Genomic DNA, 19,953 nt, shown 5'->3' with positions numbered 1-19,953 from the left:
AATTTAGTCCAATTGAAATGTTTCTATGTGTGTGCAAGAAGTCTAGGTAGCTCAATGGAGAAACAGAAACAGTAGGAAAGATTTATGAAGCTTAAAATTATAATTGTTATAACAATGCACAGTAGAAAATACCTACTAGCGCACAAATACAGATGTCAAAATGTTTAAGAAATTAGAAGGGAAATGGTTGAGTAGCATTGCATAATAATGATACGGTAGAAATATGGGAAATAAGTATAGATAATTGTTTTCTGGTAAAAAAGAATCTTGGTCAAAGGTAGTACAGCTGCCTGCCATAAGTACTTGTGATCAGAGTTGGGTAAAGATCAGTATCATTATGCTAAAGAAGATAACTGTATGAAGCTGAGAGGAGACATTGTAAGGGGCAGTTTCAGCTCTCAATGAATAAATAATCATGAAGAAGGCTACTCAATATGAAGAATTTTGTTGTTTTTTTCCTATGGAATTTTGACTGATGAGCTGCCAAAGCTACAGCTGAGAAGAATGTTGTATAAATAAAGAATTATCAGAAGTCAGATGGAATTAGACTTCACAAAAGGAAATTAAAATAAAGAATAAGAGATTCCTTAGCTTTGTAGAAAGAGAAATTTGGCTGTCTGCAGAAAGACTTTTATAGATTTTAAAGATAATCTAGGTAACTAAACCAATAGTAGTTCTGGTACAGAAATGGAAATTTCCACAACCAAAGTGGAAGCAAAACTCATATAGCTTGGTACAGTTGAACTGCTGGGCCCAGATAATCCTTAGCACAAATTTTAAAAGTGGGCACATAAAATTACAGAGCTGGCAACAATTATTTTAAATAGATTTCAAGTTAGGGTGGTACCATGTGATTAAAGCATACCAAACAATTGCTATAATTAAAGTGGAAAAAGTGACCTGAGCAACTACAGGCCTTTTTGTCCTGCTCCACAGAACACAAGGCCCTAGGAGATAACTCAGGGGAAGAATATGAAGGTTTGGAGGTAAAGGTACAACTAGCAAGAGAAGAATCCAAAATTTAAAAATGTTATAGCTCTTTCATAAAACAACAGAGTTCTACAAAGAGAATACTGTACTTACTCTACTTTAGTAGAGCATTTGATACTGTGCCATATTGGAGATTAGTATTTTTTATGAAGAAGATGAAAGTTATCACTATGCTTGCATGGTGACAAGGAAGAAATGTTGAAGCGACATTACTGATAGGGACCAACTGTATATGTGATGAAGTTGTTATTGGACCTGGCACAGAGTAAGAGTGTGTTAACAAATTACTAATCAGAGCATGATTTAGCACCCGATGACCTTAAGGAATAGTTAATACTGTAGGGTAAGAATTTATGCTACAAGTTAAAGCACATCTGTTGTGTCACAGAAGCAGACAAATGTTAAGAGCATCAGCCTATTGCATGAATATGAACCGTTATACTTCCACACCATAGGAGATACAATTGCAACATAAATCAAGCAAACATTTCCTAGTAACAGCATGTAAGTTTAAGCTACACCACATGCAGATTTCTAAATGAAATTCTCATAATCCATCTACAGTGTGGAAGGTAGGTTCAGACTGAAGTATGTGTAGAAAAGGGCTGGTAGGAAGGTCAGGCAAATGTCTGTTTACGAGAGAACAGAAAAATACTAGATCTGATTTAGACTTCTTTGCAAAGAGAGTTCATATACGTATCACCTAATCTGTCTTGAACTGTAAACTGAAACAAAGTCCCTCTTTAAAAATATTACTTACAGAAGAGCTTTGGCATTTGCAATTATGAAAATACCTTCTTCCCCACCCCCTCCCCAGAAAGAAAGAATAAATTTCTGGATGCAATAATGATCTGTCTGGCTTCTAGGCAACAGAAGCCTGGAACAGCCCAGAAATGTCATATTTCGTGTTCTTCTGGGGCAAGGAAGATTGATGGAATCTTTATTATTATGGCAACTGACCCAAACTGTCTTTGGTAGCAATTTCCAATGGTCACAAATAGGAATGAAGTATCCAATTTCCATCAATTTATCCAATAACCCCGACATACTCCATTTTACTAGCTGAGCTAAGTCCTGGGATACTTGATCTCCTCTTTGTGTGCCTTAGAGAGACAAATGTTAATTCCAAGCTAATGAATATGCACGGTATTTTGAAATAGTCTTAATTCAGAGATTAATTGGAAATTACAAGTTTATCACATTTTAACTCAAAATCTAAATTATACTTACTTGGCAGAATTGAGGACTTTGGGAGCAAAGGCCTGAAATAAATTTGAACAGATTACAGAAAGGTCTGAGGAGCTCTACCCAGTTCTGAAAACATTAAATTTGTGTATTTGAAGCATGCAGTGGTAGGATGTGTTCCATCTCACCCATCTGTTCATTGAGAAATAAGGGCCATATACAGGTATTAAAAAAAAAAAAATCATATCCCACTAGTGACAATTAGGAATTTAAACATATGGTTTAAATCTCCATCACCTAATTAAAGGTTATATCCTCCCATGCTTTTTGGTGGTGTTCATAGTATTTGGATACATTTGCCATGTTTTATATTTTTTACTGTGAGGCTTCAAGAAACATGAATTTCAAAAAACAACAAAGCTACAGAGAAAATAGTGCTCCCCTTTGAACTGCTCACAGCTGTGTTCAGACTGAGCAGTAGGAGCTGGTGCATTGAAATAGTCAAAAGATAATGAAAAGGGATTTTACTTTTGGACACCACTTGGAAAAGGTGGAAGCAGAAGCTCTTGGCTGGAACTTCGTCGCTGTTCTGCTGCTGTGGGTTTTTCTGTAGTTTGGGAAACAAATTGTAGAGTCAAGATTTCCTCAGAAATATATTGTCCCAGATAAGACTGTCCGAGTAGCTGAAAGAGGTTTTCTTTTATTACTGTAACTTTTGGGGTTTTCCCTTACATGGCAGCTTGCCACCCTGCTGCTTGCTTTATTAACTAGTGGTATACCACCAAATTTCTAGGCAAATAGCTGCGCTGTGAATGCCTGCAGGAGCTCAGTGGGAGATGTGCCTTCCGCGAGGCGAGCTGCATGACATAGTGGAGGATGCTGGGGCAGGCTGTCTGCAAGAGCTCAGCCAGAGGAGGTGCAGCTGGCTGGCTGCATCTTACCCTTGTGTTAGACGGCAGCTCCTGCTGAGCTTGTGCCTGGAGGAACTGCCGACTTGCACAGAGGCGAGATGCATTTTCTGCCTGTGCAAGGGACTGGCTTTTGCCAGGAGTTGGCTCTGTGTGAGGCGGTTCTGGCTGAATTTAGAATGATGTGCTCAAACCTCGCCTACCTTTCCCCTACTTTAAGGACTGTATGGCATATTGCTGGTCCATTATGTCCTACATTACCCTGCCAGTAACCTCAACTGTTTTACTGTGACTGCTTTTAGAGGACAGTGATATTCAGTGCAACTAAGGCTGGCCAGATCCAGTTTGAGACTGCTAAAACCAAACCTCACTCAAAACCCTTGACTAAATTTAATGTGGTGGTGTTTCATGTTTTTAATAAAAAGAAAACAAAATTCTGATAAACAGCTTTTTTTTTTCAGTAGTGGAGATAATTTACCTTCATTTGCAGTTAAGGTCTCTCTGGGAGGTAGACATGGTTTCTGCAATAAACCAGAAGAAAACCGAATATTAAATGGCACGTCGCTTGTACAGCAAATATTTATTTTTTTTATACTTGATGTGAACTAGTTTACATTTAGAATTGACAGCATCCTGGAGGGATTAGGAGGCAGGGACATGGCCATTTTGTGAAGAGCCTCTAATTCTATGACCTTGAAGTTTGGGATTTTGTAAAGTGGATTTGGAAAGAATCCCAGTTTGTATATATAAATAGATGGGCAGAATTAAAATCTAGAGATGCATGCCTTTTCTTTTCAATGTAAGCTTATGGTGTAACAAATGGCTCATTCTTATCTCAAAATATCAAAAATGAAGTCTATCCCAAATACTTGAGATTCAAAATTATAGTATTTTAATCTTTGTCAAGCTATTTTGACAAATGTCTGAACAAATTTCTTTTTACTGAGAATTAAACTTTTTTTTTAAGTTTTCAGTAAAAACTTGCCCAATTTTCCAATTTTTTTTCTTTTTTTTCCCCCCCTTCTTGAAACACTGACAATAAGCTGTCAGGTTCAAAGCATTTTCCAAATTAATTTGACAATTTCAACCAGTTCTCTCACTTTCTCCCACAAGAAGTTTTGGAGTATTTTTCTAATGATGAAATACTTACTGAAAATACTCTGACAAGTTCTGGTAAAATCCTGCATCTTCCTTGAGCTGTCATTCTTACAGTAAATCCATGTTCCCCATATGCAGCCCTGTATATTTCAGGGAATACTTCCGAATGGTCTGTGTTCCCAGTTGTTTCTCATTCTATTCATCTCTTGCACTGTTTTTATCGTTACATCCTAGAGTACTGAATCCAAACATCCCTTTAATCAAAATATTTTTCTACTTGAGCTTTCTCACTGCTGCAGTGTTCATATAACAGTACCCAAATATTTCCTTTCCCTATAGCTCTGTTTCCCCTATTGTCTTTATGCATTTATGTCATACCCAAACTCATGATAAAATTAAGTTTTATAGTAAATTAAAAATCACCTGTAAAATTATTGTTTGATTACACAACTACAAGTCAACTTACTGGTGAATTTATTACATTAGAAGTTTTCTTTCTGCAGATTGAAGGAAAAAGAGTATGGTTACTTAGCAGATACATCAATTCATTTAGCGAGTAAGCATCAGGTTCATTGATTCCCAAGATATTTCTGGCCAAGATGGGATGCATCTCCATAATGCATAGCTGTAGCACATGGGGAATGTGGGAGAAAAATAAAAAAATAATAAGGGTGCCAGCTGTAATGTACTTATGATACCAGTACTTAAGATGACAACTTGGCTGGGTCAGAAGAGTTTTAATGAAAAACACACCTTCCCACATTTATAGGCATGCATGTGCTATTGCTGCACTGTGGGACTAAATTAAGCAAGCCAGCCAGCATCTGCCATCAGTGGCAGAGAGTGGAGGACAGTGCCACTGGCATAGAAATGCTGTTCTTCCAGAAATAACAAAATTAATAGCTTGCCTTTACCTACTCAGGCTATCTTTAATGAAAGGCAACGAAAATTACTCCTAAATTCTGATTGACATAGGCAAGGGGAGAAGTTAGCTCCTAATACACCTACTAACCCACCCCCGTCAAAGAAGTATTTATTATTTTTTACTCACAGGCCCCTTGGCAACGGAGATGGAGCTGGTCCAGTGGGAAATCTGGATTCTCGTGTGTTATTGAAGCTATGATCTAGAGATGCAAATGACATATTTAGTATGCAGTATTAGCTGCAACTGGATAGTGGATTTTCCTCACTGCCATTTCAGTGTTCATATAATAAAAGTAAAAAATATCCATTAGTTTAATTTTTGTCTTAACGTGTTTTCACACTCATTATACTTGAAAACAGTTCAGCAATATTTCTTGCTTATTGCTGACATTACAGATAAAATTTACACTGACACACTCCGCTACATGCTATAATTAAGGTCACCAGTGACATATTGAAAACAAATCCCACTCATATTGCCATGTTTTCAGTGCAGAATACTTACTTTCATGATTATTGTTTGCTTCATGTTCCTGTAATGGAAAAATGTGTTAGATTTGGTAAGAAACTATTAAAAAGGGAATTATTAAATGGGAAGTGCATAAATAAATAATCTGGTTTTGGTAATCTGCAGTGATAGTTAAAGAAATATTTGCATAGAATATATAGAATACCCCAAATACTTTTCATTGGCTTTTATGATGACATTTGAAAAATTTTAGCAAAGGTCAATCTAATTTTGAACATTCTAATAACCTTGAGATTGCCTTTAGTATTGAGAAAACTTTACCCTGAAATTCACAGCAAGACCTTTTGGTTCATGTTTCATGACTGGGCTGGAAAGCAGAAATTTTGCAGCAGATTTGAATATACTAAGAACGTATCTGACAGTGAATAAATGATACAGAGGAAACTTTTCGCCATGCTAGAACCAAAGTGATCCAGCTCATTCTCTGCCTTCTTTTGAGATGCTTTCTTTTGACTCCCACTTCTTGTATTTTAGGGAATCGGACTCCCATTTGATAAGTACCTTTCAAAGATGCACCAGTTATTAATTTGTCCCTCTTCATCCACCAGGCTAATGGCGTTTCACTAACATTGGTCACAAATGCATCCATTCTCTGGTTGGAGAGGTATAATCCATCATCCAACAGTTGAAAGAGTGAGATGGAGAAATTTTTCTCCCAGTCAGCCCTGGCCTTTGAGATGAACAAGGGTTACAGTTCTGTTAACATGATAATTGCTGGTTACTGTTGAGAATGGATTGAATGGGAACAGTTAACAGATGTTTTGGTTATTGTTCTGTTTTGTCAGTATGCATAGTCAGGGATGGAAAGGCATTGCATTGAAAAATGTTACGTTCATTTGCATGTTTTTGTTTAAAACTGTAAGGGCTGGCCATTTACACAAGCAAAGACCCAAATTTTGTACTACACTGGGTAATTCCTTCCTAGGCTCACTCTTGTGCCAAACTGGGTAACTGCAAGTACCCCAGAGCTGAATACACCCACTGTATGGATGAGTGTTTGTTTGGGACATCCATCCTTGGTGATGTAACTAACTCAGTCTGTGGCCCACGCAAAACAATAGTGTCTCTTGATTGTCTGCAAAGCTAAGATGATACCATATCCATGACAGCCATCCACCAGGTAAGCTCTGAGAATGTTAATGGAGAGGTTCCAGCTACAATATGTCACTCGAGCCTGTTCTGAAGCAGTATTCTTTTTTTAGTGCTGATCAGAGAGTAGAACTTCTGTCCAACATTCTTCCTTCAGAAGGATCTCCTCCCCCTCCCTATCCTCGTTGTGATGAGATGAGGTGGAAGGGAAACTAAAATGCTGCTCTAGTTGTGTGCAGACCCCCATCCCCCCATATACTTGGTATAATTGGAAATTTAAGGACTGAAAGCAGACTATAAGATGTTCTTATACCACCTGCATTATGTTACTATAATGTCTAATGCTATGATATGACCCCGATTTCCTGATTTTAAGTGTCTAATTTCTCTATGTAGTTAGTAGTAGACTGTTTATTTCTTAAGGACAATTCATAGCATTGGGCTGGGATAGAGTTTAAGGCACACAGCTTTTGGCACAGATACTGATGAAGCTACTGTCACCCTGTTTCTTGGTAGGTAGGTCCTCATGCACACCTGCCCTTGTGGTGGCACTACTATTAGCAGAGCTCTGGTGAAGAACAATTTATGGAATTAATCTGGCTGATAAAAGAACCTTCTATGCATTTGCTTTTGCCCTTTTGCTGTGGATTAGCAAGTTTCCAAGTAGTTTGCTTCAGAAAACCTTTTTGCCAGCACAGTGGACAGACTGGGGACAAAAGTAGAGGAAGAAGAATGACTCAAACACAGCCTTAGGAGCCCAGATCCTGTAATTACTCCGTGGACTGCATTTTCTACTGATACTGGTTACTCAGACTACACATTCTAAAAGGATTTCATTTTCAGAAAGTATTAATCATTCATCATTCGAGAGGAATGAAGCTCAAGGAAGATGCTTCAGAGTGGATAAAATCACCCATTGCTACTGAAAGTATGGTTCCTGGAGTTCAACTGGTGGTTTTTAGTACAAGAAATTATTTTTTGTGGACTGAAACATACATCCCTTAAAATATTTGAAAATTTTCTTGATCAGTACAGATATTCAGTGCTTTTTAGTCCAATAGATCAATACCCACAGTTACAATATTGGATCAGTCTGATATTCAGTCATCTGTTTCTGTTACTTAATCCAGATAATAAAAAGCATCCATCTGTTTATATACATAAAACACAGAACAGCCTAAATTTAATACATTCTTTTAAAGTAGCACATTAATTACTCACTGGTTTTGGATGAAGACGATTTCTGGGAAGAGGCAAAATATTTCTGGAAAATATATACAGTAAGTTGAGTAGGATTTACTTATTTAATTGCTTGGCTTAGATATGTGTTTCAAGATCTTTAGAGGAATTCTGCAGTGAATGGATTTACCTGCAGCTATCCACCACTGTAGTGGCTGTGGTGATGTTGTGTCGTTAGTGTGGAACTACTCTAGAAGAGCTTTGGTTCTGGACCTCAGGTCCCCTGCAGCTGTGCACAGGACCTCAAACACTGTAACACACACAGTGTTCTGGATGCCACCTGCTCTTCCTGGGGTATATGGCCTGTTTTGTAAAATGATGTTCTAGAGATGAGGCAGTGGTTATGAAGCAGCTCCCTGTGCTTCTGAGGACTTGTGGAGTGAAACAGGCTGCATACTCAAGTTTCCTTTACCTCTTTTCCTCCAGAGGCTTGGAATATAAATTATTGATTTACTTTACCCAGTTTCTTTACAAGCAAACCTCTGCCCCATCCTCTGCAACACATTTCATTTGCAAGAGTGCAAAGATGGATAATAGGACTTTAAACAGGTTTGCAGGGATATTTTATGCCTGCACTGGCTCCCTAAAGGGATATGCAAGAAGATGGAACCCATTTGGCAATCTGGCTTGAATACAGAATTTTACAAGGAAATGAGAACTTTCAATTCTTACCTTGTTCCTACATCCCTAGATATTTGTATGTCCTGACAATTACTTATTATTGTCTGAGGACTACACAATAGAGAGGAAAAAAATTTGTTTCCTATTGATAGAAGCTGCTGTTGATTCACCTGGAAGTATCCAGCTTAGGTGACTCTCTGTGCGTGTGGGAGTGCTCCGTGTTCTGAGCAGGCACTGATGGAAGTGGCTTAGCAAACCTAGTAAAATATGAATTAAGAAAGAAAATTGTATATAACAGCAGTGAAAATAAAAGTAACCTCTCTTTCTCCTCCCCTTCCCTCTCAAAATTTTGTAAAGTACCTTTAAGAACTATTTCTCTTTAATATGTGTTACTTTTGGGTTATTGAAATTAACACAGAAATAGATGATAATCTTTGTTTAGATAATCTAAAGAGAGAATTACTGTATCTTCTAGAGAGAATTATCAAACTTATAGTATCTAGATGAGAAAATCTATTTTCTGACAAGTTTTAAATAATGCACAAACATTCACAGCAGTTAGGTTACCTGGCTACCGGTGGTGGTACTGGTTTTTCCTGTAAGAGGAAATGCACTGAATTATTTGTTGCTTTCTGATTTCATAAAACACATTATTCTATTTATGTTATCTTGTATCTTATTTTCACATTGTGGTATAGATCTCTACTAGAACTCTGGTAATCTGCACTAGGATGGGAAATGCAAGAAGTCACCACCAGTAAATCTGTGAGGCCCTGATCCTGTGTTGGCCATATGTTATGTCAGTACTAGCAAGCAGGAAGAAAATGACTGTGTCAGAACTGTTGTTGCTACTTTGCTCCAGTTCTGCTTCTGGAAAGCATTGCCTTAGGCTGCTGCTTCCCAGACTGGATCACTATCACACAGGACTGGGACACTTCAGCCCCTTCCCATTTACTGTGTTCTGCAGACCTTTTGAACTGGTTTGCCAGCTTTTCTGTGAATTATGTGTCAGAAAGTTTTAAGCGGAGACAGAGATTAATTCCCAATTTTTCCCCTTTGAAAGACTGACTTTTTATATTTTTCTTCTTTACAGTCATATTTGTGCCCTGCCTGGGGGCAATGCGAGTCATAAACTAGCAAAAGGCCTTACCTCTTCTTCAGGGACCTCGTAGACTTCTATGGGACAGAGAGAGAAAAAAACAAACATGTTCTTTGGTTAACAAAAGCACACTGCTTGTTACCAAAAAAAAGAAAAAAAATAATCAGAATTTGTATCACTTCTGCCTCCGGAAAAAATATCTTGGAGAATCCGCTCAGAGCATGACTCCGTCTCCAAAACTCTGGGGTAGTCTCACCCCTGGCCTTATAGTGGAGATTTCAGCAAAAGTCCCAGGAAGCCTGATAAACAGTTACCTGTGTATGAATCTTCACCACACCCCACAACTTTTTTTTTTCTCCCTCTCCCCCAGCAAGGTGAATGCTTTTGTTCTTCAAACCTGGGACAGTTTGGAAAAGATGTGTTATTGCACACGTGGTAGCATTTAGCCTTTTTGTGACTCTCTGGGAGGAAGAGCGCTGGTGAATCTTAAATACAAGCTGGCTCATTTGCATGGCCAGCAACCATCCCTGCGCTGTCCCACGTGTGTATTTTAATTCACAGATATCGAAAACCAAAACCACCAGCATCCTTATCTATGTCCACTGTTTTCAACGAAAATTGAACCGTATTTCAACACGTATGTCCCGCTTCACCGCTTTTATTGGGCTGAAAAGTATCCGAGTTCCCACCAGGGGGAGCTGTTTTATTTTGTACTAACATCGGTGAGGAGCCGGTTGTTGCTCGACACTGGTTTACAGAAGGGCTAAGATGGAAAAAGGTATTTTAAAATGTCTGAAAAGTAACACAAATCTTACGTCATTCAGAAAAAAAAGAAACACTTCTGTAGTTTACGACTTGAAAGCTAAGCACACTGCTAATGAATATACAGAGACTTTTAAAGAACTGTGTGATCAGGCTGTAAAGGTTACTTTCCAAGCAACTAATGAGTGATGAGGATATGCAAAACCTGGAGTTAGCACAGCTAAGGGAGATGAACAAAGTATATCTGCTCTTACAAAAGGAAATACGATTCCCCTTATTCTGCTTTTGTTTCATTTTCCAAATAAATTGGTCTTTATAGAACATAAATAGGAACATCTATCACAGACCATGGAAAACATCAGCCTAGACTGTATTTCTTCAAAGTTGAATCCTGATATGGTTTTAAGTATTGAGTCTTGATTCCTACTGTGAAATGGGATTACTAACATACAAAGTCCTGTAACTGTCTTTGCTGTATTGGTCCATTTGCATTCCATTGATAGAGCAAAAGACTAAAAATAAATTACTTAGGGGCAAACGACTTTTTCTAGCTTTATTCATTCTTAAGATTTACCATTCAAGCTAGGCAAAACAACTACTACAACACAGAAAAACCTAAAGGGGAACATATTTTTGTTTTACTGAAGATGTCATGGTTTGTGTTGTGAATACATCAAGTATAATTTAGTAATCCTCAGTCTCCAATTATTTTAACAGTGATACAAACTCCACATACCTTGCATATCAGAAGCAAGAGGCGGCTTTGGAGAAGTAGGGGGGGCTGACTTTGTTGTCTTCATAAATGCCTTCACAGGAGCTAAAAGATTTTATTCATATACATATATACTTATGCATGTGTGTATAAATACGTATATATAAAAATACACATGTACTAAGAACTAACAAGGTAACATTCATAAAATAAGAGTAAATATTAAGTAGGTCTAAGTGACAGCCTTTTTGTGGGACCCTGAAAAAATCAACTGGGGCAAAAAGCAGCTCTCATTTTAAAAGGGAAACATTATTTAGTGTTCATGCCTTGCTGAACAGATTTGATATTGTCAGTCATGTCAGAGAGCAGGACTACACACTCGCTGTTTACTTTTCACCTTTGGTCTGTAGGAGTTTCACTCTCCAGCTGAATATACTTCAAATAGTGAGGTAAAAAAGTAATGAATCAAAGTCTGTCTTTATCTACTGAAAATCTGAAAACACTTGTTCTTCTCTTGAGGCAAACAGAGAATTTTAATGCTGTGGCTCCCTTGGATGAGGAGGGAGATAACATAACATGAAAATCTTCCTTGTTGTACAAGGGCTGGACTATGAAACAGCTGAGCAAGAGAGGCAGGAATTAAACAGGGCTTCCAATAAGGTTAAAAATACATTTTGTTGGCTTTGTCATGGACCAAAGGAGCCAAATGCCTTTTTTTGCAGGCTGCATTCTCTTTAATAGCTGCACCTCCACTCTTTGAACTGTGGAAATAGACATTAATTTGACCCTGATCAATATTTTCCACTGTTGCCCCTAAAAAGGCGGTAACTATTAGCTTAAATGACTACAACTCACATTTTGTAGATAGTGACATGCTGCTTTCTGTGGGTTCAATATAGTTATCGTCGTCATTGTCCACTGGCACAATGTAATTATCCTATGAGAAATGCATGACAAAAATCTACCAGTTAAACCTCCATTGTATCAACAAACTGTTGGGATTGAAGCCCTGGCAGCATTTTACAATAGTTGCCATTTCACAGTGACTGCCATTTCAGGCATTTATCATCCTGCGCGGATGGGATTCCCCAAGACTGAAACCCCTTTACCAAAGTACTTCAATTCTAGACTAGTGGGTAAAAACCCTCTCTTCCCTTTGGTCCTTGGGTAACCTTTGAGGTTGCTCTCTCCCCATTGCCTGCAGCTTGTTATGTCTAAAGAGCCTCCTTCATATTTGATATCCCCTAGATATGAATCTAGTATGAATTATCATTTGATATTCATGCTATATATCCCCTAGGAATCAGCATGGTACTTGCAGGTCACTGTTTGTGATGTACAAAATTATTTGTACCCCAGAAGCTAAGAAAGAGACCAGGCCATAGCATTGCTGTGTAGTCTATCTTATGACTGGTGATATTTAAACTGTCAGAACAAGTTTATCTATAAACATTACCTCATCATCACTACACTCCTTAGGCTTTGGTGGTACTTTTGGTTTTGCAGCAGGAGACGGCACTGGCAGGGATGGCACAGATGGTTTCTTTGGTCTAGATGTGGCTGGACTGGGTGTACTTGGGAGAGCTTTGCTGATGGGAGGGAGCTGTTGGTGACTGGTGCGATTGTCTTTTAATATGGAAGAAAACAACAATTTCAGTTAAAATTATGGATTAGCCTCTGGACTATCTGCTATTACCTGCAAACAAGTCTTCACTGCTGCTACAGATCAGGTCAAAAGGCAGACATGAGCATGTGCTGGTCCTAATGTTGAGACTTGTGTGAAAAACAACTGTTACACAGCACAAAGGGGGGGACTGAAATACAAATTATGCCAGATCCTCTGGGCTGTCATTTTAAAAATTACTCCCCTTCTCAAAGAACATGTAGGTGAAGTGCTGATAAACTTTTATGTGTACATATGTGTCATTTTAGCACTTTGATGTCCCTGCCCATGGCAAGATGATCTAAAGGTCCTTTCCAACCCTAACTATTCTATGATTATATAACCAGTAACAGTCTTGTGTCACATCAAAATGGAAGCAGGCATCAAGCCTATGTTTCTTTTCCCCATGGCTCAAACCTTCATCTAACTGAAGCTAACTTTTGTTCACTTTGGTGCTGTCTGCCCATGGCTGAAAAGAATAAAAACAGGAAAACCCCACATCTTTATGCTGAACTGATGTAAATAAAATACTGATCCTGTCCTGTTTTTCTGGATATTTATCCTCCTCAGTACCAATCTCAGAGGACAACATGAAGTGAATATTTAGGTTCCTTTGTCCTCTCTTTTACTGCTTTTGGAATAATGATCTGAGATACAGAAAACTTTAGGAAGGGACCTGTCCAGTCTTACGTGCTTGATCTTCAATATGAATTACTACATTAAAATATGCAGATGAATCTGGAGCCAGGGTAGTGATACCTCCTACACTGCTGCCGGAATTCTGTAGGTAGTAGATGTCTAGGACACATATCAAAATTCTAAACATTGCTACTAGCAATACCAACTCTTGTTTCATTCTGTAATAACAAATCATACCCCTGAAAACTGAAGGCCTGTCAGAATTAAAAGCAAACTCTTGAGAAAAGGACATTTAGTCTATTTGAGGCCAATTTTCTTCTGGTACTGATAAATAAGCAATTATAAAGCTGACATAGCTGAATATTTTATAACTACCTGCATATTCACCCCTAGAAATAGGGAATGCAGACGGAATCTTCTTTTTCTCCTGCTCACTTGGAGGTGGCTCATAGCTGTCATCAGGATTCTCTTCACTGGGGACTACATACATCTCAGAGTCAAAGTGGTCATCTGGATTTTCATAATCACTGTCCTAGAAAGACAGAACTTCCCATTTCTCTTCTCATCACATACTTACAGCTTCATAGCAGTGTATGACAGATAGTCTTGCAGGATTAATTAAAAGGACATGTTACACTCCTTTTTAGTGCTCCCTCTCTAAATAAATACTCAATTCCACCCGGCTTCCCTTCGGCTCCTCCCAGAACGTTCCTCCTCCTGTGTCCTTGCTATCTCCAAGGACTCTTTTCACACCAAGAGCTCAGCCTTCAAATTACAGACCAACAGCTCTTCTCCCTTCACAGAACAGTTTCTTCCTAGTTCCAGATGTGACTCTTGATGTGTCCTGTTACTTCTTCTCCCTTTCCTAATTAAAAGGATAATCAGCACCTAACTTCCAAAGGAAACTAGCCACTTCAGGCTGATGGTTGCATCATTATGTTATGTGGCTTATGACCATGACTTGTTTCCTTCTAATGTTCTCTAAAATCTTACCAGAAGTTCTTCATTTTTACGAAAAAGTGGCTTTTCCCTCCTCAGCCCTCCCACCCTCTCTCTCCAAAGTAGAACATCTTATTAGTTTCTGAAATCATTATTTAGTTTGAGAAGTCCCTCAAACTGATGCCATGGGCTTACTTATGCCAAAAGCTTAGCATCCTTAGCTACCACTAACAGTGTTTCACAGTATACTTCCAAGTTGCATGTAAAAAAAAAAATGGAGGTAGCTAAAAATCAGTGGCTACCTCTAAATAATGCTGATTTAAGAAATAACATTTCAGTAGTATTAAGTTCAACCACAAGTAAATGATTTAAAAATAGACTTTTATTATTATTGCTTGGCCTAACTTGTTGCTACAGTAACCTCCTACTACCCCAAAATATGTACTTACAAAATCATCTGACCATTGTTCCTCTTCATTGTCTGCATGTTCTAAACCAAACATCAGAGTTATTTAAGGAGACAGAATAGTGAACATAAAAGTTTATCGTTCTTTCAATCTATACTTATCATATTCAGTTAAAAAAGAATAGTCAAAATTTCTTAAACAGTTCGGGGCAATACACCTGGTTTGGATTGAACAGTAAATGAAATGCCTGTTTGCTTGTTTTTGTAAATTGTTTCAGAGCTGTTGGAAAAGCATTAGAAAATGGCAAACTGCACATGGTCTGAATAGCAGAGCATGTGCTTTATATAGAGCATCCTGCTAATGAATCTCATTTTCAAGTAGGAATAACATTTGCTACATAATGGAACTATTGGTGACCTCTGGGCCTTGCACTTTCTTGTTTCTTAGTTAAAGCTCCAAGACAGCACACTAATTACAAGTATTTACGTTAAACATGGAACTAACTTCCAAACTCTGTTCTCTGCTTCAGTTTTTGTATCACTGTTTCCTTGACAAGACAGTAAAAATGGGCATTAACAAGCTTGTCAGAAATGCTGTATGATAAGCAAATATATAAGCAAACTCCACCTCTAAGATGATGATAATAATAATATTAATATTAATGCAGTTTAAGTTTATGTTAATGCAGCCTTACCTGCAGCATAATCCCTTCGTGGAAGACTTGGTGGTGGTTTTTTTTTTAGCCTGTAAGCAATAATTACATTTATGATACAAGTAACATTCAGTAGAAGGCAGCATTAGTCAGACACATAAAAAAAGCTGATAACAAAAGGTACCTGCAGCTGAAGAAATATAGATTACCATCACAGATGCTTAGCAAATAGCTGAAGGAGAAAAGCTAGAAACGTAAGAAATTAGAATCTAACCTGAGATTTTAATTTCTGTTTTCCTTAGAACATATTTTGAAGGAACAGCTTCCTTGACCACCCACCTTCCTCTTAATTTCCAGTGCAGAAACAGGTAAGATAGAGAGCAAAGATAAATGCACGCCTATCTGAACATGAAAATCTGTTCAGGCTCACAGGGGCTTTGCTAAGATTATGGCATAAGAAAGTGATGCAGCACTCTCCCATTGTATTTTTATAACTGTCATTTTGCATGCACTTTCTCAGGGCCAGATTCCGTTTCCACTTACTATTATTTTATGGCATTATGCCCCTTTTTTGGTAAATGCTGTTGTAATGACATTTGTTGTACCAAGTGAATTGAAAGGTAGTTTTTATAAATACTGAAAGGATCTTTGTGGCTTTGATAAATATCTATACATATATATATTTAGCAAACAGGAGACACTGAATTACAGTCAGTTGGTATTTATTTATGTAAAAAAAAAAAATTGTGTTTGAACTCGAAATTTAAGGTGCATGTGTCCATCAGAGACCTTTTCTTTTTGTAGCCATATAAAACATTAGCACAATTTTCATTAAAATTATTCTTCAAAGTGACTCTTGAACATTGAAAATTTCTTTACTGTGAGAGTGACAGAGCACTGGAACAGGTTGCCCAGGGGGGTTGTGGAGTCTCCTACATTGGAGATATTCAAAGCCCGCCTGGACAAGTTCCTGTGTGATGTACTCTAGGTTACCCTGCTCTTGCAGGAGGGTTGGACTAGATGATCTTTTGAGGTCCCTTCCAACCCTTAGGATTCTGTGATTCTGTGATTGTCTGACACCTTCTCTGCATCACTGATGGGACCTCACCATGGACCTGAACCTTTATCCACTGAATTGATGACTTCATTCATTCTTCTATCAGGTTCTAACAAAGTAATTTGCAAAAATAAGCAAATTATTTACAAAAAAAATTGTCCAGAAAAAAATGAAAATATTTTCTTGTGATCTCTAAGAAAGAGACACTCAGTATTTAGGTCCCGAGATGTTGCTTAAATATCATTGTTCAGGTACCAACGTAACTCAGGGTGGTGGCATGCTGGCACTAACATATCAATTGACAAACTTTTTCCGTCTGTTTTGAGAAATACTTTGGCTACTTTTGAGTTGAATTAATACAATTCTGTTGCTCAGACAGTCACACACAAATTGCATGTGCATGAATCAATGACTAAATGGTGCAGGCATTTTTAAAGCTCAAGACTCCCTTCCCCCACCAATCTAGGCACATAATTTTTGAAGTGCTTACCTGCTTTGTTCGTTATTAACAACACTAACAAATAGATAGCTGCCTCCTCCAAGTCTTAAACTTCCTGCAGCACAACATAACTTAGTGTGCAAACAGTAAATTAAAAGGCATTCTCAACAGCCCTGCAGTTATCTTATGTCCAGGTTAGCACAGGCATGTTAGAAAGAGAAATTCAGGGCCACTGCCAGGGCAGATCTCAGGTCTTGGGGAGGCTAGACCAAAATCTGTTCATGCACTTTGCAGCATGGCTATCATGAGTTGTTCAGAGACAGTGAATAGTGAAACTGAGGAAATAGTAAGTGGCTATCTGGGTCACAGGGTAAAGTATGTGGCTTTAGCCACGCTTACATTTGCAAGCTGCTAAGCAGAAGACTTCAACACTTTGTCCCAGGCCCTGTAAATCCTGGCAATGGCCCCGACAGAAAATGTAAATATGTTATAATGAAAGCATATGAAGCACAGAACAGAGGTCTGTGTCTAAGAAGCCTATCATGCCATTGTGCAGCTCTGAAATAGCATACCGATCCCAAGTATCTTTCCCAGTTTTGCAAATTAAGGCCACTTGTTCATTTTGGAACCTGAATATCAATAGAAAAGAAATAATATTTCTGTCACAGACCTGGAACAATTCACAGCCACATCTGTATTTGCTAGAATCTCTTCAAATATGTTATTCAAATCTCCTTTAAAAAAACATATTTCTTACTGTACTGGTATGACTTACTTAGTGCCACAACTGAAACAGAAGCTATTCTGAAGTGAACTGGAGCTTCACTCTGCAAGAGCCAGAACTTTACCCAATGTGCAAATCACAGTGCTTGCTCAAAAGACATAATCCCTATGCCAAGGCGTGGTTACCTAGCTATTTCAGATTTTGACATCCACATAGATGCTTAGAGAGTGACAGTGGACTCCATCCTGTTCCCCTGAAGTTAGTAAGAAAGGACTGAGAGAATCAAATGCCATCCAAATGAGCAAGTAATTTGCAAGTAAAATATTCTAGTGCTACTCTGATCTAGACTCGGGTTACTTTCTATGATAGAACACAATCAAATATTTCAAGTTTCCAGCTATTTTAAAAGGATTAGTATTTTTCTAAATTTTAACGCAAAATAAGTAATTTTCTGGAGATTTTGAAATATCCCTGAGAAATTTCAGCTCTAAAGTACTCCATAAAATCCAAGCACATTTTTGAGAGTACGTTTACAGGTTTTAAAAGTGACATAACACATCCTACTATGTACAGAGCAGAATGCACTGTAAAGAAATTCATAATAAATTTTAGGAAAGCCAGCTATTTCAATGTAAAATACAATGTATTCCAAGATTCCTCTTCTACAGGATGCTGAGGCTGATCCAACAGAACATTTAGGCTACTAAAATACTAACTTACCTACTAACATATCTTTACTGAGTTGAGTATTTATAGTTTCTATTAGTCCTAAGGTCACTAAATCATTACACTTGTGATTAAAAGATAAATTGAACTTTGCAATAAACTTTTTCAGGGGTCCAAACAGGTGCAATCCAGCTGACAGATAAAACTCTTCCTGAGCTGTATTCTCATGACCTAGCGGAATAGTTCGTAACAGCTTTGGCAGTATCTGGCAGGTATTCAAAATAAAATTAATCTGAAGCTTTTAAAAAACCCTGTCATTACTACTCTTTCACAGATTTTCTTTACAATGTGCTGTGGCAGTGAAATGGCATATAGCTGTCATTTATTTATCGGCACTTTGATAAAATATTGCTACATTAATAAAAATCCTGGCGCTCAAAGTATTTATTCAGCTACATACTGAAATTTGTGTTTCTTAAGTGCACAGTTAAAATTAGGTATTATACTTTTCCCTGGCTTCTTTCTCTGAATGTGATACATCTTGATTTTAGTACTTTTCTCTCATTGTTTGGTCCATAAAACACCACTTTTCCCTTTGCCAAGGGTTTGATCATGGATGTCTTCAAGTTGAAGCTATGCAGATTGAAGGGACATTTAGTGACATAACTCCATTTTTCTGTCTGAAGTTATAAATGGTTTAGTAAAATGGACCAGACAACTCTGAAGTAAAAACTTACCCAACTAAAAAGCTGAATATAAAGCAGATGAGATGGAGATGGATTTACTAGCATTTTTCAGGTCAGGTGACAAATGTGATTCAAGAAATGGACATATTTGGATTGTGTTCAGTTAGATAAATACTTGCAAGTGTATGATTTAACTTCTAGTTTCTTACTCAACACAGCGGGGCAACATTTAGGGTGATATCCTGACTTTGCTAAAAGTCCTACTGCATATACAGCATTGACTTCAATACAGCTAGGATTCCACTGAATCTAGCCTAGAGGTTTAAAGGTTATGAATGCTATGTCTGTATTTCCAGTGTGTTTCAAGCATATGCAACTGTCCTGCAGTGTGAAACTTCCGATTTCCCTCTTACTTCCCTGTTCTGTATTATCAATACAGAAAAAAAATGCCCCCAGCTCTCACTGTTTATACAACTTTGGCTATACCTATTGCCTCTACACCTGTGCAGATATCCTCTTTGACATCATGATGTGCACAGCAGCTGGGATTACAGTACTATAAACAGTTTTGCATATGATTAAGAGCAAGCAGATGAATGCTTTCCAGCACTGGGCTGTATTTTTAGTGTCAGAAAATTTTGAGTCAGGATGGGGCATAAATAACAGGGACTTTTAAAGCAATGAAGGCACAATCTGCGGTTTTCTGTTACCACCACTGTTCAGGCTGCTTTCCTTAGACAAGACAGACATATATAGTAGATTTATCCCGCCCCACCTGCACATGAATTAAATTGGAGAGCAAGACACTTGATCCAAGAACTTAGTTTTCTGCAGTCAAGAGCCAATACAGGTTAGAGAAGCATTTTAAGAAATATTGGTGACAAGTCAGATGTATTTCATGAGTATTTGATCACTTTCAATTTCA

At 37.9% G+C, this 19,953-nt stretch overlaps 1 protein-coding gene across 11 annotated transcripts in view; it reads right to left on the bottom strand.

The window, feature by feature from the left end:
• Positions 1–19,953, bottom strand: part of BLNK (B cell linker) — a 103,596-nt gene that overhangs the window by 7,028 nt on the left and 76,615 nt on the right. For 8 of the 11 annotated variants that reach the window (XM_061459082.1, XM_061459090.1, XM_061459084.1 and 5 more), the window contains 17 exons: positions 17,525–17,581; positions 15,499–15,548; positions 14,847–14,887; positions 13,834–13,990; positions 12,613–12,782; positions 12,012–12,093; positions 11,181–11,261; positions 9,734–9,759; positions 9,151–9,179; positions 8,754–8,840; positions 7,945–7,987; positions 5,611–5,638; positions 5,233–5,305; positions 4,648–4,678; positions 3,562–3,604; positions 2,704–2,782; positions 2,221–2,252 (listed from right to left, as the gene is read on the bottom strand). In XM_061459082.1, the coding sequence (XP_061315066.1) occupies positions 2,221–2,252; positions 2,704–2,782; positions 3,562–3,604; positions 4,648–4,678; positions 5,233–5,305; positions 5,611–5,638; positions 7,945–7,987; positions 8,754–8,840; positions 9,151–9,179; positions 9,734–9,759; positions 11,181–11,261; positions 12,012–12,093; positions 12,613–12,782; positions 13,834–13,990; positions 14,847–14,887; positions 15,499–15,548; positions 17,525–17,581 (1,109 nt within the window). The remainder of the gene's footprint in view (positions 1–2,220; positions 2,253–2,703; positions 2,783–3,561; positions 3,605–4,647; positions 4,679–5,232; positions 5,306–5,610; positions 5,639–7,944; positions 7,988–8,753; positions 8,841–9,150; positions 9,180–9,733; positions 9,760–11,180; positions 11,262–12,011; positions 12,094–12,612; positions 12,783–13,833; positions 13,991–14,846; positions 14,888–15,498; positions 15,549–17,524; positions 17,582–19,953) is intronic. The other 3 variants (XM_061459083.1, XM_061459092.1, XM_061459091.1) reach the window with 1 other exon arrangement.

This window comes from Pezoporus flaviventris, unplaced genomic scaffold (genome assembly GCF_033815535.1).
Source record: "Pezoporus flaviventris isolate CSIRO_AGI_PZ_B2104156 unplaced genomic scaffold, CSIRO_AGI_Pfla_v1 ptg000029l, whole genome shotgun sequence".
NCBI lineage: Eukaryota > Metazoa > Chordata > Aves > Psittaciformes > Psittacidae > Pezoporus > Pezoporus flaviventris.
This window is presented reverse-complemented; position numbering and strand designations above follow the sequence as displayed.